At 56.7% G+C, this 19,456-nt stretch overlaps 1 protein-coding gene across 4 annotated transcripts; it reads right to left on the bottom strand.

Moving 5' to 3' along the window:
• Positions 1-783: 783 nt before the first annotated feature.
• On the bottom strand, positions 784-15,333 carry Slc7a10 (solute carrier family 7 member 10). Of its 4 annotated transcripts, XM_004659959.2 has the most exons (11): positions 15,143-15,333; positions 6,844-7,048; positions 4,799-4,950; positions 4,442-4,567; positions 4,217-4,370; positions 3,401-3,524; positions 3,209-3,312; positions 2,490-2,586; positions 2,119-2,268; positions 1,379-1,556; positions 924-1,142 (listed from the first exon to the last, which is right to left on the bottom strand). In XM_004659959.2, exons 1-11 carry the CDS (start codon positions 15,303-15,305, stop codon positions 1,009-1,011), a joined length of 1,587 nt encoding a protein of 528 aa, XP_004660016.2. In that variant the 5' UTR covers positions 15,306-15,333; the 3' UTR covers positions 924-1,008. The 4 variants fall into 4 exon arrangements, with proteins under 4 accessions (XP_045010542.1, XP_045010544.1, XP_004660016.2 ...); XM_045154607.1 differs by lacking the exon at positions 3,209-3,312 and having other exon boundaries at positions 784-1,142; XM_045154608.1 differs by lacking the exon at positions 2,119-2,268.
• Positions 15,334-19,456: the final 4,123 nt, after the last annotated feature.

Here is a 19,456-nt window from a genome sequence, read left to right as displayed (position 1 = left end):
GAAGCAAGGGGGGGGCCAGGGCCGGGCTTTCTGGAGCACCTTCTGTGTGTGGCTTCTCGTCTCGTCACCCGGTGGCGCTGTTTGTGTCCCAGAGCCTTGCCAGCGCTGTAGTGAGGCTTGAAAGGGACCGTGGGGGGTGTTGGACCTCCTCTGTGGGGAGTGTTCTGTTTGCCCTGCCCACTGAGACCCTCAGGAGAGCTGATAGAAGGCTTATGCCTTCATCCTAATGCCCGTGGTGGCAGGATGTGCCGAGGTAGGCTGGTGCCCCTTGCCTGTGGGGTCCATCTCCCCAGGCGTCCTGGCTGGAGATGTGTGCATGGGGCAAGGACCATGGGGTCCTTGCAGTCCCAGAACAGGTTGCTGTATGCTTTGTGAGGGGACAGAGGCCGAGGCACTGGCTGACAGTGTCCACATCCATCCCTTCCAGCGTCAGGGTCTCAGTTTCCCCACCTGAAGTCAAGGTGAGGCTGTGCTCTCAGCAGGAGTGGCCCTCACTCTGTAGTGACGTCTGGGAACAATGACAGCTGTATCTCTGGGCTCTCTTGGGTGGCTGAACTCAAGCTGGTATGAGGGACAGAGAGCGAGGGTCAGATAAAGCTCATCTTTGCTGTCCCTCTGGGACAAGGTAGCTAGCTCTGGGTGCCATGGAGGCAGCCCTGACTTAAAAGCAAAATCCCCCAGTGCTGAAAACCTCCACAGTACCTTCTCAGCTAGTGACATGTGCGCCCCTACTGGGGCATGCCGCCACCTGTCCCCAGTATGGGTCACCCAGGTACTCTCCTGGTGCACAAGCAACAACCAGCCCTGTTTATTTATAGACTTTTCAGGAAAAGCTAGCAGGGCAGCACTAAGGCAGGAAGCCTTTGCCCAGTGGCTTCTTTACAACACGCCTCTTAAGGGTCGAATCTCTTTTCCAGAAAAAAAAAAAATTGTTGTTGCAAAAAAAGGAAACCCCTCAGTAATAAACGACATGTAAACAGAAACAGCTGCTGCGGTCTCTACAAGGTCTCACTGCGTCTTCAAGGGCTTGTCCATGGCGGGCAGTGGGAAGGGCTGGCCCACGGGGCCATTTTCCTCCTCCTCCAGGGAACCTTGGGGGTAAACCACGAAACACAGCTCCTGGCCCCAGCATGTTATGGACTCTGAGGACAGATAGAAAAGGCAGATGAGGGGCTTGACACTTGGGGACAGCAGTGACCCCATCTCTGGACACCTCCCCTAGGCAGGGAGTACTCCCTCTGTTAGTGGGTTTGGGCCATAATTTGGGGAAGCCACTGAGTCCTGTGTCACCAGCCAGACTACCAGGAGCCAGTGCTGTGATGAGATCCCAAGGGTCGCCCCTCTGCACGGGGCATGGTGGGCAAGGCTGCTGGCTCACCTATAAGTCTGTGCACACACTTTGGTTTGCTTCTCCAGAACACTCCCAGGAAGAAGATGGGGACCCCTGTGAGGAGGATGATGATGCCAACCCCACAGACCATGGGCTCCGAGATGAAGCTGAAGACCAGCAGGAAGGCCCAGAACAACAAGTACGCCACGGGGATGAGGAGGTTCACCTGGTGGGGAGGACAGGATGGTGCTGCACCCCTCTTGTGCCCCTCCCACCCTGAGGTCGAAGCACTTCCTCCAGCCCCAGCAGCTGGTTGTCCGTAGGGGCCCTTTCTGGAGGCAGGCAGCCCAGTGTGCTGGAAGGTTGACCAGTTGGTTGGACTGCTAAGGCTTGTGTTAATTTCAGCAAAATCAAGCTGCCCGCACTGCTGTGTGCAGACTTGCCTGCACTTGGCTGCAGCTCAATGAATTTTCGGTGTGTCATATTGTAGCACCGAGCACTTCTCTCCCTTGGGATTTAGATGCAAAGGGAGGGCTTTTCTGTTACCTCCATCTCCAGTCTTCTGTTTTCAGGACCTGTCACCTGTGGCCCCGTGACCTTAGTTTCAATTTTTCCCTGTCTGGAGATGGAGCAAGAACAGCACTTCCCTCATGGTGTGGCCATGAAGAGAGACGGCCAGTGCTTGGAAGTCTCGGGGCTCTACGAGTGCTTTACCCACTGTCATTGTCCCCCACACCTGTCTCTGGGGCCCCAACTGCGTGAAGGAGGCCCTGGCTCTCCGCCCTCACCTTGATGGGCCTGTGGAGCGCTGGCCGTCTCCAGCGCAGCACGAGCAGACCCAGTATGGTGACGCCGTAGCAGAGGTAGTTGATGAAGGACACGTAGTTGATGAGCGTGTACGTGTCTCCCACGAGCATGATGGCCGCTGTGGCCCCGCACTGGGAAAAGACCAGGGGCTGACAGCTGGCCGCGCCCCTGAATCTGGCAACTCCTGCAGGCTGCCCACTCAGGCCAGGAGACCCGGCGAGTCCTGCTCTTTTCCCACCCACCATAGCCCGCCCACTGTGGCTAGGGATTCTTTCTCACAAGGTTCCCCCCCCCCCAGTTGCTTGGTGCCCCCTGACTCCACATCATGGCTGTCCAGGGTCCCCCAACTTACACAGACGAGGAGAGCAGGGATAGGGGTGCAGCGTCTGACATGTATCATGGCCAGCAGGCTGGGCAAGTGTCCCTCTCGGGCTCCAGAGAAGCAAAGTCTGGGCACGGGGTCAGAGGTGGGTAAGGCTCCGAGCCCGGCACTGGGGATTCTCTTCCTTCTGGCTAGAACCCGGATGCTCCTTTCAAGCTGTCACCTCTGACCTCTGACCTCTGCCCTCCAGTCCCGACAAGCTCCGCTGGGCGGCTCTTCCCCTCTGGCAGCCTGACGCTCTTTTGCTCTCTGTTTCTTTTCTCTTTTATTAGCATGTTATGTGTGTTACGTGCCTGCCTGTGTGTGTGCAGGTTTGTGTGGACATGCATGCAGAGGCCAGATGTTGGAGACCGATGTCTTTCTTGGCTGTTTTACATTTTGAGACAGGACCTCTCACTGAACCTAGAGCTCACTGATTCAGCTAGACTGGCCAGTCAGCAGGCCCCAAGTATATGCCTGTCTTGACCTTCCCAACGCTATGATTATAGGCACATACCACCGCGACTGGCATTTTACGTGGGTGCTGGGGATCTGGACCCAGGTCCCCAGGCCTGCGTGACACTTTACCCGCTACCTCTGCAGGGCCCTTCTTGCTTCCTTTACTTGACTTGGAATTGAACACTTGTCACTGGAGGGCACCTGCCTTGCCTCCCCTGGGCCCCCTGTCTTCCTCTCCCCAACCCAGTCACCTGGAAGAGGTGAACAGGTAGCCATTGATCCCTCCAAAAGTGGACAGTGCCACAGAGACAGGCATGACCCATGAAAAGTAGCCCAGCAGCTTCTCCCCGAAGGTCTGGGTGGGCACAGAAGAGAGGCGGGGTGTGAGACTGGGGTGGGGGTGGGGGCAGTCAAGGCTGAGGCCAGACAACGGCCCCACTCACCACAGCCACGGCGTTGGAGGACAGCAGCTCCTGGGGGGACATGGCGGTGAAGTAGGCGATGTTGGTGAATGTGTACACGAAGGTCACCAGTGGGATGGAGATGAAGATGGCACGAGGTAGGTTTCTGGAGGCAGAGAGCGGAATGGGGGGGGGCTCAGTAGTCACGATAGCCTGGAGTCTCTACCTCCTGCATCCTCTGGGGGGCCTTTGGTACAGGAGAGGGGGCAGCGTTGTTGTTGAGGGTCACAGAAACACTTCTGCCTGCCTTTTCCTCAAGCCCCTCCCAGAGAACTAAAAGGAAAGGAAGGGCAGATGAGGGAGAGGCCATGGGGTGATGCCACGTCATCTCCTGAGAGTGGGACCTAATGAATGTCTGGATAGAAAGAGAAAATCGCATACAACCGAAGTCAGCCTGGAAAAATCCCCCAGGTGCCTGCAAGCGTGGCCCTCAGGTCTGGGGTCTCCCTTGGGGGCTCTGCCCTCCCTCGTCCACTACTCCTGTCAAAGGCCCTGGTGGAGCGTTGGACAGAGTCATGGGCCTCTCTGTCAGGATCGTATTGTGCGCGTATGGATAATTTTGGAGCAAATGCAAATCTGCACGGACAGCAGATTATGGTGTTTCTGAGGCCCAGGGAGGGGCCAGCTGCAGCTGCAGCCACACAGGGTGAGACTGGAAGGACACGGCGTCCCGGCTCTCCTCCAAGGGAGGCTGCCCTGGGGCAGCGGCCACAGTTAGTGGGCGACCAGGGTGGCCTCTGAGTGGCAGTGGGTGTGCGAGGGTGGCTGCTTCCCCGCCCGGCTGGACGCTCCACTCACTTGCGAGGGTCAACTAGCTCCTCCGTGACATAGTTGAGAAAGTTCCAGCCGCTGAAGGCGAACGAGCCCTGGAGGAAAGCCAGGGCCAGGTGACCCACGGAGGGCGTCATCCAGAAGGTAAAGGCGTTGCTGGGCTTCAGCTCCTCGAAGTGTCCTGGAAGGGGCAGACGTCAGGGGGTCAGAACCGTCTCCCCAGCCCCGTGCACGCCCCCACCCCAGCTCTACCTTGGAAGATCTGCACAAAGCCAACGCCAATGATGAGTGACAGGGCCAGCAACTTCCCGCCTGTGAAGACGTCTTGGATGCGTGTGGCCCAGCGCACGCTGGAGCCGTTCACCCACGTCAGCAGCACTGGGGGAGGGAAGAGGTATGGGCCCTTGAGGCTAAAACCTCAAGGAAGACCATGGCCAAGTCCAGACCAGGCAGCAAGGCAAGGACTCCAGGTCCTGAGGTTGATAATGTAGGGGCTGGCTGCTGTGATAGGAGCGAGGCTCCCACTGTGCTGTCCCCACACTGTGGGCACAGAGCATCTCGGGGCGGGACAGTCAGCTGCTCTTGGGTCAGGGGCTCAGGGACACTCACTGAGGCAGGCCATGGACAGCACGTGGGAGGCGGTGGCGGGGGGGATGCAGTTGGGAAAGACAGGCTGTAGCACGTAGTTGGAGAAGGTCATGGAGATGACGGCCAGGCTGGTAGGGTACATGATGAGCACAGCACTCCAGAGCAGCAGGAATCTGCAGGCAGTGAGGGCCAGCACGCATCAGCACATCAGGCATCCTCTCGTCTGTGAGGCCCCCAGGCCTGGGAGGCTGGACTGGGCAAGCACTGGCTCCGAAGGGCTTGTGGGGCTGCTGGAGTCTAGGGAGGAGTTAGGATTGGGAACCAAACCCAGGCAATTTCCTGAGCCTAAAGTGGACTGACACCAGCCTTCCGGTCATAGCGTCAGCTAGGGCTCTCAGCAGAGCTTGCGGCTGAATCTGAGCAAGGCAGACTTCTTCAGTGAGTGGGGTCCTGGCCTTGAGAATGGAGTGATTTGTGCCTTTCCTACCAGAGTCGTCTCGCCTCTGTCTGGCTTCCATGGGGGCACTGAGGCTGTGTGTTCAAAGCCTTTCCCAAGGACTCTGCCTGTTCCCAGAGGTCCCCCCTTGGGGTGGCTAGAGCTTCCTGCTCACCACTGAGGGTGAGACTCGTCATGGGCTGCCCTCTTGTCCTCGCCCTGGCTCTGAGCCATCTCCTGTACCTTCTCTACGCAACCTAACCCTTGGCCTCAGGAACGCAGGTTGACAGCCCCCCTTCGCTGCTGGAGAACACTGCCTGGCCCTATGCCGGCTGTCCATGGGGCCCTCAGCCTCATTTCACCTTCTCCTAAGGACTCTCCCTAGGCCCACAGCACCTTTTGCCTGCGTCAGACCTTCCACCCGAGACCTGACTGGCCAACTTCCTTGACATGCCAGAGAGCACCTGCCAACATGACCCCAACCTCTCCCCTTGGTCACAGGGGACAGCCAGTATGGACCTTTGAAGGTGGGACACTGGGCGTCACCCTTGCTGCATCTACGTGATGCTCATGACATACTGCTACCGCATCCTTCTGCATCGGGTTCCTCCGGGGTTCGGAATCTGCCTGCACCGAAGGCTCTTGGCAGCTGTTGTCTAGGTGACTACAGCAGCTTCAGTACCCGTCTCCTTCATCCTTCGCACCTACTGTGAACCTGACCTTGGCTTCTAGCCACAGTAGACAGACTGCCCAGACCACCACCATCTCTCTCTCTCTCTCTCTCTGTGTGTGTCTGTGTGTGCACGCGCCCATGTGCGTGATCCAGGGGTCTATGAAGGTCTGTGCTCTCCTCACTGACGGGGCTGAAAAAAAAAAATCCTATTGTTCCTGCAAGGCCATGTGACTTTCAGAGTCCAGCATGCTGTCACACAATGGAACCTCACCACACATGGCTTTCCTGCATGGCATGTTTCCTGTTCCCAGCCGTGTGGCCATTGACTTCTGTCACATCCTCTAGGTGGGAATCTCCTTTAGGGGCCTGTTCCATTCCTCTGCTCTGTGAGCGACTTGATGTCGGGGACAGATATTGCGGCAACCCTGGCCCTCAGCTCAGAGCAGGTGCCCAGCCGGTTTCCACAGGTACTGGATGAGTAGTGTCGGGGGAGGGTCTTGCCGGGCAAGGGAGGACACTCTTGTGTCTCCTTTTGCTGCAGACAGCTGTGCTGAGATGAAGGCTTCTCCTTGCCTAGGTGCTGGCGTTGTCTAACGGCTTTAAACCTCACGGCCTCTCTCTCCCCCACAAGCACCCAGGTGGGAGTGGGGCTCACAGGGAGCTCTTTTCAAAAGCAGATACAGAGCTGAGTGCGGTGGCCTAGGCCTGTGACTCTGGGGAGGTGGATGCAGGAGGGGCATGAGTTCAAGACCAGCCTGGGCCACACAGTGAGACTCTCTATCCCAGAAGGCCAAAGCAAATAAGACAAAATAATAAGAGAAAATAAAATAAAAGGAGACACACAGGTAAAGGGGCCAGTGGAGACTGCTGGCACTTGTGCCAACCACCCCTTATTCATCCATGCCCATCGCATTCTGGAGAGAGCACCCCCCTTCCCTGCCAGAGCCTCGCACTCACCCCGCCAGGCCCCCGAAGATCTCGGTGACATAGGCGTAGTCCCCTCCTGACTTGGGGATGGCGACTCCCAGCTCTGCGTAGCAGAGGGAGCCCAGAGCCGTCACGCCTCCACCCAGGACCCAGACGAAGAGCGCCAGACCCACAGAGCCTGAGTGCTCCAGGACACCCTTGGGCGAGATGAAGATACCAGAGCCAATGATGTTCCCTGCAGGGAAAGACAGGAGGCATCAGGCTGAGCTGCCTTTAGCAACCTGGCTTCTCTGGGGTGGAAGGCTAGCTGCTAGAAGGAGGTAGGAAGCCTGGCTTGATCCCTGGAGGAGGAGGAACAGGTAGCCTGGGCATGCCGCTGGGCCTCTTAGGCCTGGCCAGGCCCCTTTTGGGATCATCATCAGCCCGTCCTTGGACTCTGTGCCAGGCACGAGGAATGGCACCTTGTCCAGCCAGCCAGGCCCCTTACCAGGAATGGGGTCCTGAGATCTTCTGTCTCACTGCTGTGCACCCTATGTGCCCAGGCTGACGTCTTTGTCTCCAGCCACCTACCTCCCTTTCCACCTACTGACCAGAGCTGGCCTCTCACAGAAGACTTCGACTTCCCATCTGCTCGGCCCTCTCCTATTGGCCAGAGCTCAAATTCATGATGGCAAACCAAGAAGCTTCTCCCTCCACCCCCTGCCTGACACGCCCCTCCGCCCCCCCCCCCCCGCCCCTGCTGTGGGCTCCTGCATAGGTGTGTGCTGCCCCAGCCGGCATGGGGAGGCCAAGAGACAACTTCAAGTTCTAGTGCTTGCAAATAAACTTTAAAAAAAATTTAGGTATTTACCTGAGTGTAGTGGCACATACCTTTAATCCCAGCACTTGGGAGGCAGAGGTAGGAGGATCACTGAGAGTTCAAGTCCACCCTGAGACTACGTAGTGAATTCCAGGTCAGCCTGGGCTAGAGTGAGACCCTACCTTGAAAAACCAAAAAACAAACAAACGAAGGTATTTACCATTTATCTACGGAGCCATCTCCCCAGCCCTTACTAATTTCTTCATTCTCTGTTTACCTTTGCAGTCATGGAGCTGTCCCTGACCTAGAACCCAGGACACAGACTCCCAACAGATCTTGCTCCCTGGCACTGTTGAAATGTGTAGGTGCAATGCCCGCTGGGCAGCAGCGGCAGGGGCATTCTCCCAGTTCTCTTCTCCAGTCCTATCTGTAAAATGGGCTTACTATGAAGGCCTGGGGAGATATAGCTGTGAAGCCCTCAGCTGACTTAGGGCTTGACATCTTCGCTTGGCATTTTGCAGTGCTTCGTCTTGCCCCCAGGCAAGGCTCACTCTGTGAACCGGGCTGGGAACGCAACTGTGAACTCAGAACGTCTGGGAGAGGCGAGAGGATGGAGGGACATGCCGGGACGTTCCGAGAGTAAAACTGTGCTCTGCAGAGCAGACCCTGTATTCAACAAGAGTCATAGAATCCACACAGCCACAAGCTCCCCAGCAGCTGGAATAAAGCAAGGCCACGTCTGGATCCTGTGAGCTTCATCCAAAGATTCGGGACACCATCCTGGGAATCACACTACAGCTTGACGGGGGGAAGGGAAGGGTTCTAGAGCCACAGGCCATGTAGACTAAGGAGCCGGAAGCCCTGGTGGGACCTGCAGCTCAGTGCCTAGACGAGGATCAACCCCTTCCTGATAGGGGACGAGGGAGGCCACATGCCCATCAGTGCAGAGCCTGCTTTTTCCACCCACTGCACCCCTCAGCTGGGCTGGCTGAGGGCACAACCGTGGTCACCCATCTGCATTCACTCTGAATGCACCATGGCACCCCTCACCCCCACTCCCAGTCGACACAGATTTCCAGTCTGGATGGCCTCACTTGGTTTTCTGGTCACATCCCGGGAGCCCTAAACACATCCAGATAAGGATGCAAGAGCTCCTGCGTTCCAACCCTGGAGGTAAGCCGTGTTCCTGGTCTGCTCTCTGTGGGGAGAGGAGCTTGTCTCCCTTCTCCCATGAGGGGCCCAGGTGCTGGGAGGGTGGCTGGATTTCTAAAGGGCCTTTGAGTTCCTTTGCTCCACCGGCAGCCGGCAGCCGTTCTCAGGACCTGGCTGGACTGGATTTGCCAAAAGCCAGCGAGGTTGGAAGCCAGCGGGGGCTGGGTGGCCTTGGAAGGAGGAGCTGGGCATGTCAGAGCTGGGGGCATTCAAAGCTCCGAGGCCACACCACTGCCTGTGGAGACCCTATTCCTCTACCCAATTCAACCTGGTGGAGCCTTGCAGGCACAGTTCTAGGGAAAACCACACCCTGCACCCCATCTTCTGGAACTGGGGTATGAAATTAGTGCCAAGTGTCCAAAATCTGGATGCTGGGCTCTGATGGGGAATGGGGGGGTTGCTGATTACCATTGTTTTGGACACGTGGCTTTAGGCTACCATTCAGGAGTTCTTCTCATGTGCTTCCAAAGACCATGTGCGCTAGCTAGCCTTTCTGAGGTTCTGCAGAGGGATGGGGGAGCTCACCCTCTGGACCTTATCAACCTCCAGCACCTGCCTCAGGTGCCTGAAGTAGACAGTATTCTGAATACAGAATACCCCACCATGCCTCCCTGGATGCTCTGGGCAGATGGAGGTGGGACGCTGTAAGGGGAGGCATGGGGCTGGTGGGCTTGGGTGGACAGCAGAGGGTGACCAGGGGGAGAAGGATGCCGAGAACAGGAGTGAGGGAGGGGTTCCAGTGTGTGAATAATTACGAGTGTGGAGGAGCATCCTACAGAGTCTAGAATGTTTTCTTCACCAGGGGAGGTGGGTAGTAAGCTCATGCCTCCCTTATTCAGGCCCAGCACATCTGTCCTATGGAAGGGACAACAGTGGACAGCCCAGCCCTTGGGGAAATCCTGGATTAGAGTAAAAGGAGGAGGAGGAATGGAAACTCAGGGCCCAACGAGTTCAGAGGATGGAGATATGGAACGGGCCAAGAGATGCTGCCAAATGCCTGGATGATCATTTGATGGACAGCCAGAGAAAGATGGGGCCTGAGACCTCTACATTCCTGCCAACCCAATGGGCCACCTGCCTTGGTTCCCTGTAGAACCTCTCAGGCCTGTGAGAAGGCTCCCATGGGTCTCCTCCTCCGCCTCTCTTCCCTGTGCCTGTGCGGAGTGGTTTTTATCACATTAAGATGTTTGGCCTGATGGGGCTTACCCGGATCCTTGGAGGAACGGCAGAGAAAGGGCCATTGTTCCCCCACGACTACCGTGGTGCTTGCTGACCTATTTCTGGGAGGCAGTGGTGGACTGTGGAGGTCATGGGTGGACCGTGGAGATCAAGTCTGTGGAATGAGCCACCTGCCCATGGTGTGTGTGTGTGTGTGTGTGTGTGTGTGTGTGTGTGTGTGTGTGGTCTGATCTGTGGAAGAACAGGGAGGTCAAGACACTGAAAGCACCCCTTTTCCCCTCGAAACAGAAATGGCCACATGACTGCCAGCCAGTGCTGCTTTTCTGGGACTCAGTTTCCCATCTGCTAGAAGGACCATGGAGCTAGAGGCCAGCAGAGAGCTTGGCAGAGCATGCACACTGCATACGGTACTGGTTCTGCTCAGCCATACTATCCCACTATGTCAGACCTCTGTCAGGACTCCTGGGCTTCCTGAAGTAGCACCACCTCCAGGAAGCCCTCCAGATCGCCCACCTTGGCCACTATAACCTGAGCCCTGCCCCACTCCCATGGACCCGGGGGATGGCGGAGCGGGGTTACTTATTATGCGGGTATGTTGGCATGCCTTGACCTACCTGACACACGAGGGGCCACAGCAAGTGCTTACTGGTGTCGTAAAACTTGAGGACCTCTGTGTCCCCAATCTTTCCTCTGGAGACCGAATTTCCAGAGGACCCCAAACGCTCTGGGGCGAGCCCTCAAACTTTGCTGAGACCGGGATAAAACGTGTGCCTCCTCCCCCAGCGTGTTCGTCTAACAAGTGTCTTTCACATTCCGCCCTGGGTGACAGATAGGTCCACTGAGGTGTTGGCAGGGCGCCAAGGCGGTGAGTGGGGACATATAAGACGTGCCTCGGGTTGCTAAGTGGCCGGCGCGCACCTCCGCCCTAACCCACTTTCCTCTGGAGAGGACGGGCAGAAGTGTGCCGCCCTCTGTGTCTGGCCCATGCAAGCCAGCCCCGAGGAGCCCCGTACAGTAGACAGTGACCCCCTCTAGGCTGGGTCTTAAGCTCCGCATTGCTGAGTTCAAGTCCGACCCCAGCCCACGCCGTCCCTGAGCCGTTCTGGAGCGGCGTGGTGACTGCCCTCTCCTCGCCCAGCCTCCCTCCAGTGCTCTTGCACGGTTGCTGGTGTCTTAGAATTATTTTTTTGTTGTTTGCTCGCATTGCTTTGTTTTAAATAGGATTTTGATATGTAGCCCAGGCTGGCCTAGAACTTGTGATCCTCCTGCCTTAGTTTCTCCAGTTCTGAGTTTAAAGGTGTGTACCACCATGCCTTTATAGCTCCCTAATCTTGTTTGATGTCTAACCGTTAGGTGCCCAGGATTCAGTCCTGGGGCCTCTTCAGTTTTCTTTCTACAATCACTCACTTAAGAGATTTCATCCAGCCCTTTGGTTTCTGCTGTCAACTCCAAAATTTAGACTCCAAGCAGGGGCCTTTCTACCAGAGTCAACCTGGATCGCTAACTGCCTCGTGCCAAGCCTCTCACACGCTCCCAACAGGACTCCTGACTTCTTGCTCCTTTTCCTGAGAGCCATTTCTCTGATTTTGTTTTTCCTGATCGATCAAGGACAAACCATCCTCCCAGCTGCTCAGACCACCTCCCACATCACCTTGGAGGCTCTCTTGCTCCCACATCCCACACCTGCTCGTGACACTTGGTTTAGCGACATCTGCTCTTCTGTCGCACTCCGTCTGGTTCCACACTTCTCACTCACCCAGGACGGAGCCTCCTCTCGGCCTCCCACTGCTGTCCCTTGTCCTGAGCCACCACGGCCTCTCGTCCAGGGGACTCACGTGGCCTCCTACCTGCCACCCCTCTGGCACCTTCAGCCCTTTAGCCTCTTCCTGCGTACACTGAGCCCACAAAGTCCTATCCTGCCCCTTCTCTGCTGAATGCCACCCTCCAAATGGCTCCCACCTCCTAAAGAGGAAAAGACAGCCCTCACCAGGGCTCATAAAGACCCGACACCCTCCCCAACTCATTCCTTCATCCGCAATCCCCTACAAATGAGGGTACCCAGTGCGGCCAAGCGCCCGTCCATGTGGCTGGAGCTGGCCCTGTTCTCCAAGTGTGCCACGGCGCCTGACCCTGGGCCGGTTGCAGCCCTGAGATCTCAGTTTGCTCATCTTTGAATGGGACTGGGAAATTCTTAAGACTACACATCTTCAACCCTGGAGACCACAGACAGGGGTCTGTCTGTGGCTGGATGAGCAGGAACTGGCCCCTAAAAGGATACGATTCGTGAAGTAGCCCCTGATCTCTGCACAAGCCTCAGGCTGACCCTTAGACACCGGTCTGAGTTCCACATGAATCCAAGGAGAAGGGCAAAAAGAACAGAGCCTGGGTAACAGGTCCACAGTGACCCACTCTGCCGCCCTGGCGCATTGCTTCTTTAATTGTGAGTAGTGAGAGGGAGATGGCTGAGGTCCCCAATTTAGGGTGAGAGACCACATGTGGACAGCTTTTGGAAAAGGGTTGACTTCCTTATCCCTCTGTTTATAGTGTATGAGGCGGGGGGGAAGGTGGAGTTCGGTCTACCACAGTTGGAGGTTTATAGTGGAGGGGAAACCCAGTCTACCCCAGTTGGGGGTTTATAGTGGGAGATAAGCCCAGTCGACCCCAGTTGGGGGTTTAGAGTGGAGGGGGAGCCCAGTGTACCTCAGCTGGAGGTTTATAGTGGAGGGGGAACCCAGTCTACCCCAGATGGATGTGTTATCAGGTTGACCCCAATCGGAGGGAGTTGAGGCTGACTCTCCTTTTCCCCTGCTTCTGAGCAGTAAAGGGCACTGGGCCGAGTCCAAATCTGAGCCCACCACTTGTAACAGGGTTATTTAGCACCTAACCTCAGGGTTCCATCTGTGTAATGGCTGCCAATCTTCCCATCTTGCATGGTGGGCACAGGAATTAAGGAAAGACTATGTTTTCGTAATGGAACAAGGTACACGGTATCTGAACAGAGACTGGGTGTGATTATTCTGCAGGGCCTCACCCCAGCCTGTTGTTTCCCACAGCCGGCCCAGTCCCTTCCAGCTCCGCTGTCTCTGGCTGTGAGCATCACCTCCCGCCCCCTCCCACAGTTGAGGTGGAATCTAACGTCTGCCCATAGGCAGCCTGTGCGCATATCCCATTCCTAAAGCCTCACTTCTCTGCCTGGTATGGGGCAGTGTCTTATGAGTGAATTAAGGGATCTTCTGGAAGGATCTTTGGGAGTTCTCAAGGTACGTAATGCTAAAACAAAGCCCTCTGCAGCCTTCCCATTTTGATCAGACTGCGCAGGTTAGAGACAGAGAGGAAGTGGGTGTACCTGGTACAGGAAGCTGGGAGGTAGCGTGGGGCAAGTAGCCCCAGAGATGCGCCTAGGAGGAGATGGGGCACCAGGAGAGGACAGTGCTAACCTAGTCTCATCTCCAATCTCCTAGCAGGGGACAATTCTGTTTGTCCACAGTCCTGTTCAGCCCCCATGCCTGATGTAACTCTTCCAAGCTCTTCAAGCCGGGCCAGAGGGACCACTACTGAGTACCCTGGGCTGGTGCCCCGGTCACTGAAGCTCTGTTCCTGAACCCACCATTGTGGGTTGGCCAAGTTGCCATTCACCCTGGCTCAGCCATCAGTTTCTAAAGGCCAAATGGAAATGGTGAAGCAAGAGCGGGCTGAGCTGAGCCGGTAGTTCAGGCCTGTGCCGTAGGGAGAAGCTCTTGCAGGGTCTGTTCTAGGGAAGGCGGGGGCACAGCCATCTCCTTCAGAGCCCTCTTGCAGAGGGCTGGAATCCTGGCTGCCTCTGCCTGACCTGGGAGAGAATGAGATGGAGGCAGAGGGAGTATGCAGCTCAGGGGTGCTGGGCGGCATCCAGACAGTCCAGGGGGAGCTGTGCGGGGCACCGCAGCTAGCCCCAGACATGCCCAGCCCCGAGACTCCCTGGCCCCTCCAAGGCGAGTGGGCTTCCCCTTCCTGGACACAGCCGCTGAAGAAGAGGCAGGGTGGGGCGAAGTTCGAACCAGTGCCCTGGCCTGACCCCGAGAGCCGGCCCTGCACCTAAGCCGGGGGGCTCCAAGTCCAGCTCCCAGGATGCTATCCTAGTGGGAGGCAGGAGGATTGCCTGTCCCAGGCTGGCTTCAGGGTCAACTCTGGACGTGGCCAAGAATCACTGCAGCTGTGGTCCAAGAGCTTCACGTAGAGGCAGAGCAGGAGGAAGCGAAGACCCTAAGTCAACCCCATGAGGCCCCCCAGCCTTTCTCCATCTCCAAGGGACTGGAGGGCAGGAGGGTAATGGGACTTGCAAGCCCCACTGGCTGGGGTAGGGTACACCATAAGAACAGTGAAGGGCCCGGGTATCCATGCCACAGGCCCCAGCTCCTGAGCACAGGAAGGCTCAGAAGTGCCTGGTCTGGTTGGCCCAGCTCTCCAGGAGTCATACAGCAGAGAGCGGGGACAAAACCACCGCCACTTCCCTTGCTCCTGAGCGTTCTGTCTACCCAGAAGCCCCTATGTGGAGACAGCCCATTTTCCAGGAAGCTGGAGCCGGAGGGCCAGGCCATGAAAATACTTTACAGAGACCCCAGTACCGAGCAGATGCCCTCCTGCCAGCTTGGCATGACCACCACGATGCCACCACTAACTGCACCTCTGCTTCTCCCAGGGTCTGCGGTCACACTGGGCGGGAGTGACAACCCTAACCCTGGCACCTGTGCCAAGCACACAGTAGGGACAAACCGTAGTCCACAATTTGTCACTGAAGGCAGACCTAGCCATTATTTAAGTTTCTTAGATGGAAACAGGGTTAAGTGCCTGGCCAAAACTCCATGCAGATGAAAGGCCAAATTCCAGCCTTGGGAAGATATCCCCAATTTTTCCGGAGAAGTTTTTCATCGTGCCTGAGGAGAGGACGTGGTAAGATGCCCTGAGGCCTCTGAGCCAGGTCCTGCCCTGTGTGAGTAGCTGCATTCACTAGGCTGGAGCGGTAGGTGCTGAGGGTGGGGGTTGGGGGGTCTGCCTGGCAGAGAGGAGGAGAAGCAGAGCGGAGCCCCCCCCCCCCCCGCGTTTGGAGCAAGCTGCTTGTCTCCCCGGCCAGTCCACCCAGGCGCGCTGGCCCCAGCTCACCGATAATGATGGTACAAGCGCTCACCAGCCCGATCTCTTTCTTGAGCGCCACCCGCTCCGACGTCGAGGACGAGCCCGGGCCCGGGCCGGGGCCTGGGGAAGAAGGCGAGGACCCAGGGCCTGGGTTCCCGCGCCCGCTCGGCTGTTTCAAGTGGCCAGTCATGTCGCTGTCCCGCCGTAGCCCCGCTCCCTGCGCTACCCGGTCCGTCGGTCCGTCCGTCTGTCGGTGCGCTCTCGGTCCTCGCAGCCAGCCTGGGACAGCGCCCACAGGCGGGCGCATGCGCTGGCGCAGGGCCCGGGCCTCCGAGGTCCCCCGGGTGGAGGGGGACCAGGGAGGGGCGGAAGGAGGGCTGGCCCGCAGCCCCCTCCCCCACGGCCCTTAAAGGGAACTCCCCTTCCCCCCAGTCCTGGTTGGGAAGGAAGGAGGGGACTTGGGGGGGGGGCACAGTTAGTAAGAACTTCCTAGTTGAGCGCAGGAAGGGACCCTGGCTTTGTCTGACTTATGCATACTCAGTCTAATGTGTGTGGGGGGGTGGGTCTGGGGCAGGGGGGTAGGGGAGCAGAGGTCAAAGCCAGACTGTCCCTGACCCCCAGGAGGCCAAGCTAGGTGGCTAGCCCAGAGCCCAAATCCCGCTCAGTGTGCGTGCGGAAGGAGAGGTTCAGGACTGGAGACCCTCTCCCCCCCATCCAGAGTCAGGTGGAAACTGAGGCAAAGAGGCAGGCAGTCTCACAGGGACCGGGCCCCTTCCCCCGCCTTTTCCGGTGGCTCCCAGGCCTCCAGTTGGCAGTGATTGTATGTGATGGACAGCTATGGAGGAAGATAGAGGTTGTCCCCCATGGAACAGTTCTGGGGGTTCAGGAGACCCTATGGAGCCTTGATCAAAGGCTTGGAGAGAGACGGAGGTCCAGGACGCTCTAATCTCAAGCCGTCGTGGGAGGTTCGGACGGCCCAGTCCAACCTCAGCCCATCTTCACCTCTCCCCGCGGGCTCAGGCCGGGGTCCAGCCTTTGGTCCCCACCGCACACTGTCACGGGTGGGCGCGCAGCAACTGGGACTTTGGCTGGGTGGCCCCTTGGACGGGCCGGGGGCAGGCGGCGGCGGCGGCGGGCCGCGTCGAGGCCACCGGGGCGGCGGGCGGGGCGGGGCTGGCAGGACGCGGGGGCCGGCGCGGGAACAGCCTTTGTCCGCTGCTGGCGATGGCCGCGGCGCGCCGTCCCCTGCATGCGGATGAGGCGGCGCGCGGGGACACCGGTCCTTCCCCCTCCCCGCCGCGGCCTCCCGGCTGCCGGGGGGCCCGCCGGGGGTGCGGACCCGGCAGGGAACCGGCCTGGGCTGGGGGAGGAGCGTGGAGGTGGGAGCCTGGCGCCCGGCCCGGCGTTTTGTCGCGGGAGGGAACTTCGAAGTGACTCCGGCGGGGACAGTGCAGGGGAAGCCATCACCACCACCACCACCGGCGGGGCTGCATCCTTCATTCTTGGCGACCTGGGCCTCCTGCCCCAGAGACGACTTCCGAGCCGGTCTCTCTTAAAGGAGCCTCCGTAGGGCCGGTGGGAGAACGGTCCCGGCCCCGGAGACTCGCGGTGGTCGCAGGTGCTAGGGAACGGGGCCCCGAGCCTTCTTCTGGCTGGGCACTCCGCACCCAGTTGTCTTGGCAATGCCAGGGTCTGCTGGGTGAGGGTTCAGCCGGAAGCATTGCCCTGGGGCTGATGGCCAAGGCGCACGGATTGGCATGAGCGTCACCAGCCAGAGCCTGCGGAGTTTTCTCCTGGGACCCGGGAGGAGGAGTTTGGCTTGGGGGGGGGGGTGAGCCCAAGGCCCTGCACAGAGGGAGTTTGCGCCTTTCTCCGCAGCCCTCGCTGGAGGCCGTGGATCTGCAAACTCCGATGAGAACAGAAGGTTAGCACCACGAGTTTCTCATCCAGAAAGCCATCGGTATAATCTCCTCACATACACAGAGGGAAAAGGGAGACAATAGGACCTATTCAGTAGCTGGCCATTCATGATTTAAATAAAAAAGCAAACGACAAAAATGCTTGGGAAATCAGAAACAGAACTGTCTTTATCTGATAAAAGTATTTACCTAGGGGCTCAGCGGTTAAAGGCACTTGCTTGCAAATTTCTGACAGCCAGGGGTTCAATTCCCCAGTACCCAAGTAAAGCCAGTTAAGGTGCTTGTCTGCAAAGCCAAAGGGCCCGGGTTTGATTCCCCAGGACCCACATCAGTCAGATGCACAAGGGGACACATTCATCTGGAGTGTGTTTGCAGCAGCTGGAGGTCCTGGTGTGCCTATTCTCACTCTCTCTTCCTGCCTATTTCTCTCTCTCTCTCAAATAAATAAATAAATAAATAATATTACAAAAAAGAAAATCCTAGCCGGGCGTGGTGGCGCACGCCTTTAATCCCAGCACTTGGGAGGCAGAGGTAGGAGGATCGCCGTGAGTTCAAGGCCACCCTGAGACTACAGAGTTAATTCCAGGTCAGCCTGGACCAGAGTGAGACCCTACCTCGAAAAGCCAAAAAAAAAAAAAAAAAAAAAAAGAAAATCCTATATCCCTGGTAAGTTACCTGTCCTTTTCTTCGGAGAGGTCGTGTAGACCCAGAGGCTGGACTCTCACCCGCATGCATTCTGCAAAAGAGGAGCCAGCATACAGAAATGTCCTTACTGCTTCCAAAGGAAGCCATGTGATCAGCAAGACCGGTCCCAGCAGAGAGACAATCGGTAGTGTATAATCAAAGGGGCCTCAAAACCAGGGGAGGCTGGAGGGATGGCTTAGCAGTTAAGGTGCTTACTTGCAAAGTCAAAGGACCCAGGTTCAATTCCCCAGGACCCACATAAGCCAGATGCACAAGGTGGTGCATGCATCTAGAGTTCGTTTGCAGTGGCTGGAGGCCTTGGCATTCCCATTCCCTTTCTCTCTCTCCCTTTTTCTCTGTCTCTCTCTCTGCCTGTTTCTCCCTGTCAAATAAATAAATGAACAAAAATAAAATATTTTTGCAGGGTGTGGTGGCACATGCCTTTAATCCTAGCACCCGGGAAGCAGAAGTAGGAGGATCACCATGAGTTTGAGGCCATCCTGGGAGGACATAGTGAATTCCAGGTCAACCTGGGCTAGAGTGAGACCCTACCCTGAAAAACCAAATAAATAAATAAATAAAAATAAAATATTTTTAAAGGGGGCTTCATGATTAAGTCTCTAAGAGTAATCCCTGTGGAGCCCTGGTTGACAGTAATAATAAAAGAAGTTAATTTAGGGGTGGGAGGGGAGATGTTTGAGTGGATAAAGTGCTTTCTGCACAAGCAGAGAGCTTGAATTTGGGTGCCTTGAACCCACAAAAAGCCAGATGTTGCATCACAATGCAGTCCCAGCGCACCTAGGGCAAGAAGGAAGGTAGAGATAGATAGGAGCAGGGCAAGAGGGAAGGCAGAGCTGGGGCATCGCCCGGACACTCACACACTAGCTAGCCTGGAGAGTGCAGTGTGATGAACAAGAAGCCTTGTCTCAAAAAAGCTGGTGGACAAGGATCAGGACCTGACATTGTCCTCTGACCACCACGTATGTGCTGTGTCTGTGTGCACCTGCACACACATGAACATGCACACACGAACAGATAGACATCCTGGTCGCATGCACACATCAAAAAATAGATTAGTTTCTGGCCACCTATATTATCTTAAGCACCAAGCAGGAAAGCATTGAAGAGTAATACAGTTAGTAATGTTACGAGAGAAATTTCCACCTACCCCCAACCATTCCAGCCAGGGGACCTGGTACTCCTGACAGGCTACAAAGATAACCATTTAGGTAACCAGATTCAGCCAATTTAAAAAGGACCCTGTCAGGTCTTATTAAGTATTTCAATAACTATCAAGCTTCAGGAAATTACTAATTGGGTTCACCTATCCAAGAAAAGTCCCCATCTTTCAGAAGACACTCAAGATAAAATATAAGCATACCAATTAAGAATTTATACTCCAGGGCTGGAGAAATGGCTTAGCAATTAAGGCTTTTGTCTGGGAAGCCTAAGGACCCATGTTTGACTCTTTAGGTCCCACATAATCCAGATGCACAAAGGTGAAGCTAGCATAAAGTCGTACAAGCCCTCTAGGTGGTGCAAGTGTCTGGAGTTTGATTTCAGGGGCTGAGGCCCTGGCATGCCAATTGTCCCTCTGGCTCTTTCTTTCTCACTCTCTCTAAAAAAGATAAAAGAGGGCTGGAGAGATGGCTTAGCGGTTAAGCGCTTGCCTGTGAAGCCTAAGGACCCTGGTTCGAGGCTCGATTCCCCAGGACCCATGTTAGCCAGATGCACAAGG

Source organism: Jaculus jaculus, chromosome 7, assembly GCF_020740685.1.
Source record: "Jaculus jaculus isolate mJacJac1 chromosome 7, mJacJac1.mat.Y.cur, whole genome shotgun sequence".
In the NCBI taxonomy this organism is placed as follows: domain Eukaryota; kingdom Metazoa; phylum Chordata; class Mammalia; order Rodentia; family Dipodidae; genus Jaculus; species Jaculus jaculus.
The sequence above is the reverse complement of the archived record's forward strand: the minus strand, read 5'-3'. Positions and strand labels throughout refer to the sequence as shown.